The sequence below is a fragment of the Phalaenopsis equestris genome, unplaced genomic scaffold (assembly GCF_001263595.1).
Source record: "Phalaenopsis equestris unplaced genomic scaffold, ASM126359v1 Scaffold000078, whole genome shotgun sequence".
Lineage (NCBI taxonomy): Eukaryota > Viridiplantae > Streptophyta > Magnoliopsida > Asparagales > Orchidaceae > Phalaenopsis > Phalaenopsis equestris.
In genome coordinates, this window is record NW_018164520.1 from 876,520 (window position 1) to 892,398 (window position 15,879).

General features: G+C 35.3%; 1 protein-coding gene across 1 annotated transcript; it reads right to left on the minus strand.

The window, feature by feature from the left end:
- Positions 1 to 3,335: 3,335 nt before the first annotated feature.
- LOC110019802 (haloacid dehalogenase-like hydrolase domain-containing protein 3) lies at positions 3,336 to 11,162 on the minus strand. Its single transcript, XM_020717639.1, has 4 exons — positions 10,803 to 11,162; positions 5,885 to 6,268; positions 4,988 to 5,194; positions 3,336 to 3,856 (listed from the first exon to the last, which is right to left on the minus strand). Exons 2-4 carry the CDS (start codon positions 6,140 to 6,142, stop codon positions 3,545 to 3,547), a joined length of 777 nt encoding a protein of 258 aa, XP_020573298.1. The 5' UTR covers positions 6,143 to 6,268; positions 10,803 to 11,162; the 3' UTR covers positions 3,336 to 3,544.
- Positions 11,163 to 15,879: the final 4,717 nt, after the last annotated feature.

The following is a 15,879-nucleotide window of genomic DNA, read 5'->3' on the forward strand; positions in this document are numbered from 1 at the left end:
TATATATATATATATAAGTATAAAAGGTTGGCTACAGCTATTAGACGGGCCTTTCGATCAATTTCACATCCCTAAGAATTTAATTAGGCACATAGACGAGATCGAATCCGTGACCCCAAGGGTTTTACAAACTCTGTCAAATGATGGATCACGATATATATATATAATATGAAATAAACTTGTGTAAAGAGAGTGAATAAAGAAAATAGATGTATTATTTAGGCATGTATTATATGCTTGTATGATGGTCCTTATCCCAAAAGAGAGGAAGTGGTGATCTAAAAAGAAGCAAGAAAATTTAAAAAAAATTACGGAGTGAAACCTCTCTAAAAAGATCTCTCTCCCTAATCGAGTCGATCGATCTCTCTCTTTATAAAAGAGATGGATATTAAAATATGAGTTGTAGTTACAAAGTCTGTTCATTGTACTTGATGTAATGACTGCGATGTGGATGTTAGATGACTCATAAATTAGGATGTGACATACATCAATTTTTTATGTCGGTCTTTACTTTTATATTTTGTAATCTCTTAGGATCTCAGGAAAGTAAGCAGAGCAGATGAGGTCAATTGATTAGTTCGCTATGTGATTTTGTGAGGTCAGTTTGCTAGGTCAATTCGACGGCTAGTATATAATAGATGTCATATCGGTGAGTAAAGTCGGCAGATCATGCCGGTGGTGGTTGTATTTTCTAAGTTGATGGGCTTATTGGACCCGTGAGACTTGGTGTCTAAAAAAGCTGAATTTTTGTATACATTTAGAGAACTTGTTCCTTCAATAAGTTAATGCAAAAAGAATAAGAAAATAAAAGATGTTTGTTTCTCATTTCATTAGTTATTTAGTGCACTCTTCTCATGATATGTAATTGCAAAGTTGTACGATAATTTTTCACAAGTTTTTGGCATTTTTTGAGAGCCGAATCGCGGGACAATATTGATGTATCTGTGATGATCTCAAAATGTGGTTTGGATCGACTGTGTTTTTGTTCTGGTCTAAAGTTAGGAGAGGAACCAAGCCACCAACATCTAGTCATGACTTTTTCTCACTTACGATCGTAGTTCTCTTGTAGGAAATAATCTTTCCATCTGCTGTCAGGCTTGGATTGCTCTTCACCTGGGGACTTTAGCTCTTCTCTGTCCATCAATCCAACTTTTACTTCACATAACTCTTTGTTGTGTAATCGCTTTTGATATATAATAGCGCGTTCAATTTTTTGTTGGAACGTCGGCTCATTTTCTTCTTTGTTGTTATCCCTTCCTGTGTTAAATAAGAGTATATAACTGATTGAATTGTGCGTCATTTGTCTCTTTGGGAATGTGCATTGAGGAGGAGGATATTGATGTTTGATAATCACGTTCGGTTTATTTAGAAGCTTCATTTGTCATTTCATGTGGTGTTTCTAGCGACTAGGTTTTCAAAGGGATCGCTGATGGACAACACGGCGGTGGTAAAAGTGCGGGCGACTTATGTTCTTGACAATGTCATGGTTATGAGGCATGTGTGGGGAGACGAAGTTATCAATAATGTCTACTATGATCATGAGATTTGTTGTTATCGAGGTTAGTTCAGGCTTGGTCATCAATTTCCCGTATGCTGTGAAATGGTGAAGAATAATAGACAGATTTCGGCGGTCATCGGTGTTGGGTAATATGGAGACTCGGTCCACCGCAATTTAATTAGCTTCCTAATTAAGAATCTCACGTACCGCTCACCTACCTTCTCATCTACCGTACCTACCTTCCCACCTACCGCTCACCTACCACATCATACCCACCTCCCACCTACCGCTCTCCTAGTTTATATAAATAGTCTCTTATGGCTTGTTATAAACAAGCCACAGCCAAGCAAGGTCAAGCCAAATCCTATAAGAGAGAAAGAGAGGGAGAGAGAGAGAGAGGGGAAAAATAAATTAAATTAAAAATGTTATTTATATTGATGTCATTTTGATGTCATAAATTAAAAATGAAAAAAAATATTTTATTAAAAAAAAATTAATAATGGAAAATTTTAAGTGCTATAAAGAATAAATTAAAGTTTAACTATTAGATATATAAATATATAGGAATTTTGTAGTATTTATGTAATAATGTATGCCAATTTTAGGGCTTTAAAGATTTTATGAAAAATATTCGATCGAAGCCCTCAAAAGTAACAGAAATAAAAAATAAAAAAAAAAATTTCAAGAAATTTCACAAAATTGAACATGTGGCTGGCACTTTGGTGCTTATGCTCTTTTAATTCACATAATAAATAGGTCTTATTTTGTTAAAATAATGAGAGGCTGATGATTCAATGACATAATAAAAATGAAATTTATTTTAATATATTTAAATAATATAATTTTACTTTTATACCACTCCCATTTTTCATATTACTTTTATACCACTCATATTTTCATATCAAAACAAAAGATCATTAATACATATTTTCATTTAAAGTATAAATGTTACATATCAAAACAAAGGGATTGAGTGATGTTGCATGCAAATCTTCCTAAGAAAACTTATATATTTCAAGACAATCAAATTTTATCCCGAAATAAATAATATATTTCGTTCTGCAAGAAATAGTACAAGTTTAAAAAACCATTTGCAGTTAGTGTCCGTTTGGGGCAGCTTATAAGTGCGGGCAACATTTTTAAAACGCCGCCGTACCGTTTGGTTCGTGTTTTTCGCCAGCTTATCCGAAACTGAGTTTGAGTTTTTACACTACCCAAACCCCAACCCGCGGGTCGACTCCCATGGTCGCCCCGCGGGCCACGTTTCAGGATAAACAGCTTATCCTGAAACGCACAAATTACCCCAAACAAACCCTTAACGAGCAAATGCCTTTTGCCCCTGCAACAATTTTATGAGCATCTACACAAATATAATAAATTGGGTGAGGAAATCCTGATCAAATTTTAATTAAGATAACATCTTAAAATCTTTAAAAAGTGAAATTCGCCTTTTAATGTATTTACATATCTACCACCTAAAGTCGGATTTTCACATTTATGCAAACCCAAATCATTCCTATTGCATTATAGTGAATTCAAAAAAGACAAAATAGACCCATGACTTTTGTTGGAGCAATTTTAGTCCCAGAACATATAATTATTGAGTGGTATGCATGTAAATCTTGGTAAAGGAAGTTTTACATGCATACCACTCAATTCCTATGGATTTACATATCTAACACCTAAGCTTAAATTTTTACCTGCATACCACCTTATTTATCTATGCATAAAAAGATGCATTTTGCATTTTAAAAATCTAAAACAATAGCATCTTTTAATCTGATATAAATATAAAAAAATACACTTTAGATATTAGATATGTAAATGCATAGGAATTGGATGGTATGCATGTAAATGCCCCAAAAGTAAATTATTTATCGATATACCCCTACTCCAAATTTATGAAATGAAATTTGCAGTAATCCAAACTTTACAAACACTGCAAAGAACACAATCCTTGCAATTCATCTAACTAAATTCTGAGCTTGATAGCCACATTTATTGGGACTAAAAATCATCACCTCTCAATTCTCATCATCATCATCATCAAGCTCGCTGACCAGCCAAAATTTCTTCCGCCTTTGTGAGCCAATTCTGAACAGCCACAAGATCTGGGAACACCGGAGCTCCCGACTGCCTCCAGCCCTCTGCATCAGGTGTCTTGAATCTGTCCAGCAGAACAGCACTCATGCCCACACTGCGAGCGGGAAGATAATCTTTTCGGAAGCTGTCGCCGACGTGAAGAACCTCCTCGGGCGGCAAGTTTCCGGCCATCTCGAGCGCGATTTGGTATATTTTTGGATCTGGCTTTTCGATGCCGACGAGGCCGGAGAAAACCCCAAAGTCCCACTCCGATCCCTGAAGAAACGACAACGGTGAATGAGCTTGGGGGGAAATTCAGTTGTGAATATTTCAAATTTGGGATATTCACATACCACACAAATTTTATGCATTTACATTAAATTGACCACCCAAAAATAACCCGGTTTTGCCCCTAATATCACTCTAAATATTTCATATGATATCATATCAAAAATACCACTACCATTAACTTTTTAAAAACGAGGTTCATCACACCAAAATGTTATAAATGCAAATGGCAAGCCTTAGGTGTTAGATATGTAAATAAGAAGGAATCGTGAAGTTGATATGCAAATTTCCCTAAATATTTAGATGTATTTTAAATGCAGTATAAGGTAAATAATGAAAAGTATTTGAAATAATCATAATTGATTGCACCATCGTAACAAGAACTCAACAAATTCCTTTGGAAGATTTACCAACATGCCAATCAATTCATATGTATTTACAGATTATCTAACGCCTAAATATCAATTTTTACATGCATGCTACCTTTCTAATGCATGAAAATGCAAATTTCGTTTTATAAAATTTAAAAAGTGGCATTTTTTAAGTGGTATGAAACATTTGGGTGATAAATGTAAATAGAAAATTATAGGTATTAGATTTGTAAATACATAAGAATTTTACATTTTTGCATCTAAACCATCCAAATATTTCATATCACATTAAAAATACTATCATTTTAACTTTTTAAAAGTAAAATACAATCTTCCATGTACAGCAAAGTTGGTATGTATATACTTAAAACTTGAAGTTTAGGTTCGTAAATGCATAGGAACAGAGTGGCATGTATGCAAATCTTTCAAATTTAAAGCCAGGGCATTTGAAATGCAATACACTAAAAGCACTAAGGTGGTATTTGTCAGCAACTTAAATTTATGTTAAATAAGATTTATCAAATCTAGTGTGAGATAGAGAAGCTAGCGAGCGAAGATGTAATAAATTCATCTCGCAATTAGATTTAGTAAATTCGGTTTACATTGTAAAAGAGATGAAACACGATAAAATTTAATTTAACAGAGAGGGTTGGATTTAATTTTTCTTTTTTTATATATATATTTGATTAAATTTAAATTAAATTCCTGATTAAATTCAATTAATACTATGCTAGCATTAAGGACATACCTTATTCAAACCCAAGGCTGGAAGAACGACATCCTGATATCTGTACTCGGCATTACTAACAACGCCGACAATGAGGCCATTCTTACGCGCCCATCTCATGAATGGCTGAGAATCTGGAAACACGCTGTAAGGAGCTGAAGAACCAAAAGTTGAGTATATGCGCCTGAATACCTTCTCGAATGTCTCATCATCGTAATCATAACCAGCCTGCAATGTCCGCAGCAGATGCAATACTTGTCAGAGAAGATGATGAAATGGCATTTACATAAAATAACGTTCAATTCCTATATATTTACATATCCAACACCTTACCTTCACATTTTTTACAGTTCTATTAGCTAAATATTTCCTCTCACATCAAAAATAACATTATTTTAACTTTTTAAAAAGTAAAGCACATCTTTTAATAAATAAGTAAATAGATGAGAACGTATGCATGCAAACAATATATAGAAATTGGGAAATTTAGATGCTTAGCACACACTTCTTAAGTATTTACATATCTCACACCTAAATTAATTTTCACATTTACATAAAAAGCTTTTTTTGCGCTTTAAACCTATGCACAAAAATGTGTATTTCCCTTGTCACTAATAATTAATCATAAAAATATCACAAAAAGAAGAAAAGCAAATATTTAGATTCCTATGTTTTAGATCAACTACTAAAGCGCCAAATAAGTACACGAATTAATCAAATCAATAAATGGCAATATGAAGATTTGCAAAAGCGCCAAATCTCTCTACGAAAATCAGCAGAAAAACCCTCCTAAAAAAAGGAACAAGAAAAATGTGAAAAACAAAAAGAGAAACAATAAGGAATTGTGAATAAATGAAGACATGAAACAAATAACATCACTTGAACACATAGTATTAAGTCATAGTCTGTTATGCATACCTTATTAAAGGAATCCTTCACGCATGCCCTCCACCAATCAACATTAGGCATTTTTGTTGTATGCCCAAAACAAGGATGAAGTTTGGCCATGTTTGTGTATGCTATCTTAAAGCCCTCGTGCATCCGTCCATAGTCAGGGCATGGCAAACCTACGGCTTTAGCTGCCATGCAGTAGTAATCTCCAAGCTCCCCTTTGTATGCTATTAAAGTACCCGTGACATCTATAGTAATGCAGCGTAACTTCGGCAAGAGAGACATTGGTCCTTTTACGATATCTGGATCTCGAGTAACAAAGGAATTTTGACTACCAAAGTCTTCAAGCGCTTGTTTAGCCGATCGAAATCAGATTAAACTTCGAAGTTTTCGACATCAGATTTGCAAAACCTGAATTAAAGTGCCAGCAAATCTAAAAATAAGCTTTGCCACCAGCTGGTGCCATCAACTGCTAATTAGAATGAAGTTATGTAAACAAGAAGTTATATAATTTTTTACAATAAGGGGCTGTTTGGTATCCAATTTTAGGCAGGAGTTGAGCAAAATTTAATTTATATCCTAAAGTATAGAATATTGGAAACATTAAGGGGTTGTTTGGCAAGTTATGAGAATTAATTAAATGGATTTAGTAAATCCTAAAGTGATTATATGCTGCATGAGAGATGCAGTGTGGCGGGTTTCAACAATGATGAGATCATGAATCATAAGCAATGAATCTATGAGCTGGAGAAGACTCCTATGGAGTTGCCACCAACATCCTCAATCAAGCGAATAAAAAAACACATTTGACACATCCTTTCGAATATCTGTTAATGTGATACTTTTTTCTGGTTTTTTTGTTGTTAATTGCTCTGCAATCCTGGTATGTCTTCTATAGTAAATTACTGGTTATTTAGAAATTAGTTTAATAATATTATGCTTAATAATAAATTAACTTTAAAAACTATTAATCAGTTTTTATGTAATTACAAATAAAAATAAATTGAACAAAACTAAAGAAATAAATTTAAAAGTGGAAAAAGTTATCAAACAGTTTTACAATATTTAATTGGATTTATCAAGGCTCTTGTCAAACAATTTCTAAGATTTAACCACTTTAGAACTTACTAAATACAGATTATAAGATTTATTAAATCCACTTCAGTTGAATCTCAGAAGTTACCAAACAACCTCTAAAAGTGTCATTTTCACTATTTAGCAGGATTTAAGCTAAATCCAAGTTAAATCCCATCTTAAATACATTGCCAAGCTGCCTCTAAGGGGATGTTTGGTATCCTATTTTAGGTAAGAATTAAACAAGACTAGGCTTAAATCCCACCAAGAATTCTTGTAACTTTAAATCCTATGGTTTTGATAAATCTAATTTCAACGCCATTATTGATTAAATTCAAGATTTACTCTCACTATTCATTGCACTCAAAAGGATTTAAGGATTATCCCTCAAACAAATCTTAAATCTTGAAATAAGCAACCAAACAATTTATCTAGATTTAACAAGATTTGATGGTTAACATTTCAAATGATCTTAGAGTTTAAATCATCTGAAGATTTACTAAATTTGGATTTACAAAATTTAATAAATACAATTTATAGCCAATCAGCTCCAAAATCGTTTTAAATTTCTTATTTCCGTCCCCATTGAATCCAAAATTTATTAATTTTCACCCCTCACGGGATTAACGGATTTAAAGATTTACCCATCACAAAAAGCTTAAATAATAAAACAAACAGTCAAACAATTCATCAAGATATAGCAAGTGTTAATCCTACCAAAATTTACTAAATCTGAATTTATAGAATCTGCAAAAAAACAGTCTGTATATGCTAAAAAACATCATAAAGTTACTACCAATAAGTGGAACTTGAATACACACAGTTGAATCTGAGATTGTCCGGGAAACACGCCTAAGGAATACAATGTTCTATTAAGTGACAATTAAGAGAGAGAGAGAGAGAGAGAGAGAGAGAGAGAGAGAAGGAGAAGTAGTAGACAAGCAAAACGTGTCCTTTATCCATAATATGGACCCTTATTTATAGAACTAGGTCTCAATATTACAAAAATAAATACTAGCTCCCTAACCGTTAACCTTTCAGGAGCGTTTTTTGGTAATTTATAAGATTATTTGCATATAATCAATCTCGATACCTATTTGATCTATAAGGATTGCCAATCGTCTGACAAGTCGTGGTTCGATCGATTCATGGTCCGAATGAATGCTCCCCATCGATCATTCTGAAGGTTGATGACCGTCTTGAGGGCTTCCTTTTGACATCTTCCATCGATTGTTCAGTAATGTATTTTCTCTATCTCCGCTCATCTAGAAACAATCGTCTATTTTATGCCCGATCGGTCGTACTTCCTTCTCAGGTCACCATCTGCTTTGAGATTCGTGCAGAAACATTCTTATGTGTACATACTTAATTCTCCGATTCTCTTGCTCCTAAGAAGTTGTCTAGCGCGTGATGACAATAGAATTTTTTTGATAACGTATATGAATGAATAAATAAATAAACGATATTGTTGCGCAATTATGGATTTCCCTGGATTTCTGGGCTCAGACCATTATAAATAAGCTTTGGGGCAAGGGAAGCCTACACCACTTCAGTTCCTTTAGATTCCTTTGTCCCATGCCTTCCTCTTTACTTGTTTTTCATGATGTCTGGCGAATGAATCCCACCTACCGACAAAAGCATGCTCCTCAAGGCAATGAGTGACATGTGGGTGCAAACTCGTAAGTTAGATGTGAAGCGAAAGCAGTTGGGTGAGGCATCTGTGGAAGGAGTGAGCAGAAAGAGAGTCGTGTCAAAACACGAAGCTGACAATCGCGAGACACAGTCTATTTCTTTTGGTCTTCTAGCGGGTCGTCATCAGAAGAGGTAGGACAAGTAAGAGGTCGTTTGGAGGACCCTCTAGTGGGACACTCGACCGATGTCTTGATTGTCAATTCTTTATCGACAGATATTGACGTGGGTGTCGAAGATGATGTGGCGGCGACGAACCAAGTTGTGATCCAGGGGTCGAGTGCGACACAGGTCGTTGCAAGAGGAGACATGGCGGGGCTTAGTGTGTCGGAGCAAGATGTCGAGCGGGATGCCAAAGGTCCGAGTGTTGGAGCTCAAGGCAACAACCATCTGGCCCTCCGTGGAGTTGCGAGGGCGTCGTGTGTCGTCGAACTTCATACTCTGCCGCCTCGCCGAGATGGAGGAATGCTTCCTCCGCTTCATGGAAAACCCCCAAAGAGAAGGTGACGGAAGGGTTCTCGAGGCCCCTAAGAGGGTCAAGCAAGTGGAGAGAGAAATTGTAAGTTTGAGCGAGAAGCTTGCGGACTTCCGGGGGTAGATGCTTGCTAGCAGATGGGATGTTACCCACTTATGCTCGGAACTATTGGTCGTTAGAGAGACCCTCGCCGTTCAGCTTAGGGATAGTCAGAATGACCTTTTTAGGTTGGGCAGTGAGTTCATGTTCGAACGGCTTCGCCATTGAGGTTTTGTCTCGAGCGAAACCGAGAATAACCGTCCAGTCCGATTTTTCCTTACGCAAATGTAGCCGAGGTTTTTGGCATGACATCCCCCCTCTTTTATTCAAAAAAAATATGAAATAAAATAAAATAAAATATTTTTCAAATTTTCGTCATGATTACTTGACGTGTAATCCCGTCTATCAGTTGCGTCGAGGGCATTTCGACTTCTTAGGTAACTCGCTAGTTTATGTGTGTGTGTGGTGTGTGTGTGTGTGCGGGTGTGTGCGGGTGTGTGTGTGTGTGTGGTCTGTGTCTGTGTGTGTGTGTGTATATATATTTATATACACGTAAGGGTCCTATACTTTGCCTTTTAGAGCTCCCGTCCATTTTCCTTTTCCACTTTTCTGTCCCTCAGTCCGCATTAGTCGGTTTCTTTCCCTAAAGGGGTGAATCTGACGCTATTCTGGTACAGTCCGTCATCAGGCTTTTCTTGCGGGTGGATCCCCTTTTTCCATTATTGATCGATAGTTCTCCTTGATGATGGTTATGTGTTCCTAGCCGTGCTGGCTCTCCAACTGAAACTAGACGGGCTGCTAGAGCAGTGATCGCCCTAAGGACCTTAGGGAACTGTCCCGACATCTGGTTGGTGATCTTGGTTCTTAAGTCTTGCGACCCTTGCTAACAAATTCTTTCGTGAACTCTCGGGTAAATGCTACTTCCCCTTCTTTCCCCTGGCTAGACTCTCCTTAGTGGTGTTGTTGGGTTACTCTTCTTGTTGAATGAATGTTTCCACGCTCATCGCACCTTAAAGGATGTTGAATCTGAGATTGTCCGGAAAACACGCCCAATGAATGAAACATTCTATTATGAGGCAATGAAGGAGTGAAGGAGCAGTAGTGGATAAGCAAAAGGTGTCATTTATCCATAATACAGAGCCTATTTATAGGTTAACATTTCAGATGGGTATTGGTAATTTACAAGATTATTTGCATATATATAATAAAGCCCGGCACCTATTCGATCGATAAAAATTGACGATCGGCTAACAGTTTTTTGTTCGAGTGCTCCCCATCGATTGTTAAAGGCCGATGAACATCTTGAGGGGCTTCCTTTCGACATCTTCTATCGACCGTTCGGTATGCTATTTTCTCAGTCGCTGCTCTAGACCCATCTAGTTTGAATTTCATGCAGACACATTCTTATGTTTACACACACATTAATACATAATGACAAATCAACTTCAGTTTAGCAGAGCAAACTATTCTTTGTCCGCTTGGACTAGGGCATGTTACTTGTCCATCAAGAAAAAAGCAAATGAGAGGCAACACTAATCTGTAACAAAAAGTAACAGGGAAATCAATATAGATTGGCAGTGGAAACAAAAACTCGCAGATCAAGAAGGAACAACATTCACCTTAAAGCTCGAGGGAAAACTGATAACGAGTCAGAGATAGAGAAAATACCTCATAATGAGTCTCGAGAAGGAAGATCGATGCAAAGTACTGCAGATTCTTAGCGCCTTGATTCCATTCGTCTCTGATCGAGCTATCCTTAGATTTACTGAACGGTTTCTGGGTGAAATCGAGGGAAGAAACAGTTGAAACACACTTTATAAGATCGCAGATGAGGGCGGAAAACTCAAGAATCCAACTACCAGCTCCAGGTTTTCCGATTAATTTGTGAAGAATACCAGGGGTGGTTGCTGGTTTTGGATTTAATTCCCTTCACCTCGGCCTGATTCGGAGAGAGAAAGAGTGGATAAAAGGGAAATAAGATCGGCAACACGCATCACCGATCAGTCTCTAATAGGCCGAGTAATGGACTTGGCTTGATTTTCGTCTCTAGCTCGAGCCAAATTTTTACATATTTATTTTTATTTGATTTTTTTTATTTTTAATGATTATATTTAATTAACATTTAATATATTTATATTAATTGAATGAATATTTTAATAAACTATTAAAACCGATAATTATTTTAAAGAACATTGACTTTTCATATGAAGTCATTAACAAATAATTTTATAAATAAAAACAAGCTAATATTTGAATAAATTTTTAATTATAATTTTTATACACTACAGAAAAGTTTTTAATTTTCGATGAGAGTATTAGCACCAGACTTGAAGCAAACATACACGTTAGTTAGGTGATGAGATTTGCGTTGACATTGCGTCAGATTGACCAATGCAACAAATTCACTTAATAGTGTCGACCTTTAGCTGATGCAAATCCAATAGAAATTCAGCGCAAATGTAATAGAAATTCAGCGCAAATGTCCTAAAATACAGGTCTCGCCCGACAACTCATTTCTTCCTTCTTCCTTCGACTTTGTTTGCTCTAGCGCTTCCACGATGATCTTGCTCCACCAAGCTTGACCGACATTCCTCAAACAAAGAGGGTGAAAGAGAAAAAATTAAAAAAACTATTCCATATAAGTGCTCTTTTACTTTTCACTCACACAGACAGTTTGATTTTATGTTTACAGCTTCTCATATTACATGACACAATGCTGAAACTCTTGATGTTAATTCTATGACTCACCCGTCACGTGGTTAAGCATGAAGACATTTTTACTGGGCTTTGTTGTTGAACCACACATTGTTATGATTAGTTTATTTGGAGATGAGTTCACCTCGTACAGGCACGCCACGAAATATTACCCATGCTGACCAGTGATTATTACATCATATAATTTATTCCCTGATGTGTGCATGACTACGTCGTTCTTATTTCTGATATTTACCATATCAAGTCCACATAGCCCAAAGAAAAAAAATTGAGGCCTACATACAACATCTGATTGACGAGCTTCAAATATTATGGGAAACATATGTGCTGATGTATGATATCACTATAAAATAAAAAGTTGCTCTTATATGGACAATTAGTGATTTTTTGACTTATTTGATGATTTCTGGTTGAAGCATAACTGATAAACTATAAGAGCGTCTCTTTTACTTTCCACTCATACCCCTTCCTCTTTGGATCAGTTTCTCTCTATTTTTATGAAGAACAACCTCTAATACTTTCTCCTCTGGAGCCTTTTTCCACTTGAAAGTGAGTTTGTACATCACGATAAATTAGAAAATTGAAGAAACTTTAAATCGACGATGATGACAAAAACTTTCTTCGAACAAAAATTACTATGAAGGAGTCAACAACCTCTACAAGATGCTCTTACAAGACAAATAAGGAAATAAAAATGTTTGCGCATGTGAACAAATAGTTATTCTCTGGCGGAAAGAAACTGCAATAGAAGTGCAATGCCGACAACATTACCGATACAAGAAAGTTATTAAATATCGTTCATTTTATTTCTATTTATTAATTTAGTTCTTAAAGACCATTTTTTGTAATGACATCTTATCATGCCTGTTAATATCTAAATTGGGCAAGGAGGATAATACCTATAAAAATTGTTAGTTCATGTGACTGCCTTCTATGGGAGAGCCAAAGCTCGTAGGTGAAGAGCAGGCTTACACTTGCTCCGAGGCTCGAGTAAATACTCCTTGTCGAAGAGTTATTATGGCCTCCAAGAGAATGACAATCCAAGCCCAACAGTAAGTCGAAAGACCACTCCCTGTGTGAGAGCTACAACCTACAGGCTCTGAAAAAGTCTGAACTCAATAAAGGCTTTCTTTTGAGGACGCTAAGAACTTGCAGAGAATTATCAAGCATCCTATCAATTTTGTGCCCATACAAGAGTATGTGAAGATTTGACTGTATGAAATATTGATATCTTTCATTCTCTCAGTCTCTTACAATTTCTTATCGAAGGAACCAGAGAATTGGGAAATTGAATGTACATAAATAATTGGCTATCGTGGGCTAGCGATAGCGAAAATGGACTCTGCTGACCGACTCTACAACTAACGGATCATTAAAGGATTGCCGAAAATGGACTCTGCTGACCGACTCTACAACTAACAGATCATTAAAGGATTGAATGATTCAATCTACATTGCCAGGCGTGGGCCACAAATTCTCTTAACCAATGGGTCCACAAAGACTGAATGATAGATTGTCTGATTGAGATGACATGTCGGAATGACATACCCAAGGGTGGAACGAACATATTTTTTTAGGAGGGGTAAACTTTTTTCACTTCTTCATTATGATTCATAAGAAAATGAAATAGTTTCAAAAAAATTTATTGATTAATTTATTCAGATGAATCATTATGGCTACGAAATGATAATACATTTCATATCACCCAAATTTTATGTATTTACATATCTATCACATTTATATCACTGAAATTTTTCATATCACATAAAAAATAACAATATTTTTAATTCTTAAAATATGAAATACACCATTCCATATATGAATAAGGTGGTATGTAAGTAAAAATTGAAGTATAGGTGTTAGATATGTAAATACATTTGAATTGAGTGGTATGTAAGTAAATCTTCCTTTTTTATCTTAATGACCATTTCCCAATTCTTTCCCATGCATTATTAACACTAGGAGAAAAGAAATTTAACAATAGATTCATTAGATATACTGATGTAGTAGTCATTCATTCTTTAAGTGAGTATTAAATCTATTAATCCCATCAAACGAGAGCTTGGTTTGATGGTGTAAGTAATTCACAATTAATCACGTAACTGACGCAAGTAAGTCGTCCGCGCCTCCTCCATAAATCTCATCACCACACCACACTGTCAGTCGTCTCCATGGCCGTGATCTCCTCCTTTCCTTTCCCTAAGCGCTTACACCACACTGTCAGTCGTCTCCATGGCCGTGATCTCCTCTTTTCCGTAAACGCTTACATCCTTCATCCTAATTTCCATCTTCCTAACCGCCACATTGCCTTTGTGCTCCGCTTGGATTTTGTTGTCAGTTTGTGGAAGAGCTGAAGTGATAAGGGCAACATAAGCGCAGTTAGCCCCCTGGACCCAACCTAGGTCTGCCCTGGACTTACCAATACAACTTCAATTGTGAAATCCCCACATGTGGCTTTCATAGGAGTCAAGACGTGCTCCTTAAACCAATCCACTTTGTTCGTCCAGATGGTGGTCCTCGGGATTGACAAAGGATCAACGTCGAATGGTTGGCGTACGCTCATGACCATTTATGAGCCATCACATGACATCCAAACCGTCGTCTTTTCATCGGGAGATCGTGGATAGACTTCGTACTGATGGCCCATGATTTGATATCCTCTTCTATATATGTTTGATCATAGAGCTAGTAGAGGTTCGTCGTGTGACAAAATATCGGTTAAAATTATTAATTTGATTTAAAGGATGCAATAATAATATTTTTTATGAATTCAACTTTGAACTGTTTAAAATTTTAAATTTGATTCTAAATCATATTTTTGCATTATGATATTTTTATTATTTTATTATTTTAAATTAAAATATTTTATTTATAGTAATTTAATCTGAACTGAAATGCCAAATTTTGTTAATATTATAACCTGGTATTTCATCAAAATCGGACCAATTAACTAACTGGGTGGTCATTTCTGGTTAATTGAGACCAGCCTCTGTTTGAATTATAAAATTATAATTCAGTAAAGTGATATTATAAGTACATAAAATTCTACCCACAACTCAATTTTTAATTGGAGAAAATAATATGTGTGATGATCGTATGTCTAGATGACGGTCCAGATGGGCCGTTGTGCAATACATGACAACATGACCACATCAGGACCATCATCTGAGCAAGCATGATCTAAAATTAATCGAGTATAGCTTGAGTCGCTCGTCAAGTGTACTGGTTCGTGTACAACCCTATCTACAACTAGTCTCAATTAGTGTAGAAAAAATGACGATTTATATACATATCACACAAATCCTATGCATTTACATTCTAACACCTCAACGTCTAACATATGCATAAGAAAATGCTGTATTTCACTTTTTAAAAGTTAAAATAGGGATCACATATCACACAAATCCTATGCATTTACATTCTAACTCCTCAACGTCTAACATATGCATAAGAAAAGGCTGTATTTCACTTTTTTAAAGTTAAAATAGTGATGGTATTCACGTAATATGAATGATTTGGATGGTATAAAAATAAAATAAAAAATTAAAATTTAGGTTTTAGATATGTATGTACATAAGAATTGGGGGTTATATATGTAAATGCCCCTTAAAAATGGCAATTTCAATCTTAAAAAAAATGTCATTTTCCTTGGACCGGCCAATTGTCATGTTTAATTTTGCTTCTATTCTCAATTATTGTCTTCAAACTCATGATTGTAGACTTAAAATGTGATCTATAATTGAAGAATTATATGGGAAGCTAATTTTAACTTTTATAATAATCAATTAAATTTTTTTTTTAATATATTTCACTAATTAAAAAATTTAGAGCATGCAAAGTATCATTATAAAATGTCATACTTTGCCTTATGCAATCCATTTGAAAATATGTCATTAGAAATCAAATTATATTTTCATGCTATTAGAGTTATCTATTGAAAACAAATTTTTTTTTTCATTTACTTAATGATAAAATGATTTTATTTTCATAAATAAGATATCATATTAATTCTAATTATATTAAAAGGAAT

Coding starts and splice junctions, on each gene's coding strand:
- LOC110019802 (XM_020717639.1), bottom strand. CDS start 6,142: ATGTCTCTCTTGCCGAAGTTACGCTGCATTACTATAGATGTCACGGGT. Junction 5,195..5,884: donor TGAAGGATTCCTTTAATAAG/GTATGCATAACA, acceptor CGGACATTGCAG/GCTGGTTATGATTACGATGA. Junction 3,857..4,987: donor CAGCCTTGGGTTTGAATAAG/GTATGTCCTTAA, acceptor TCGTTTCTTCAG/GGATCGGAGTGGGACTTTGG.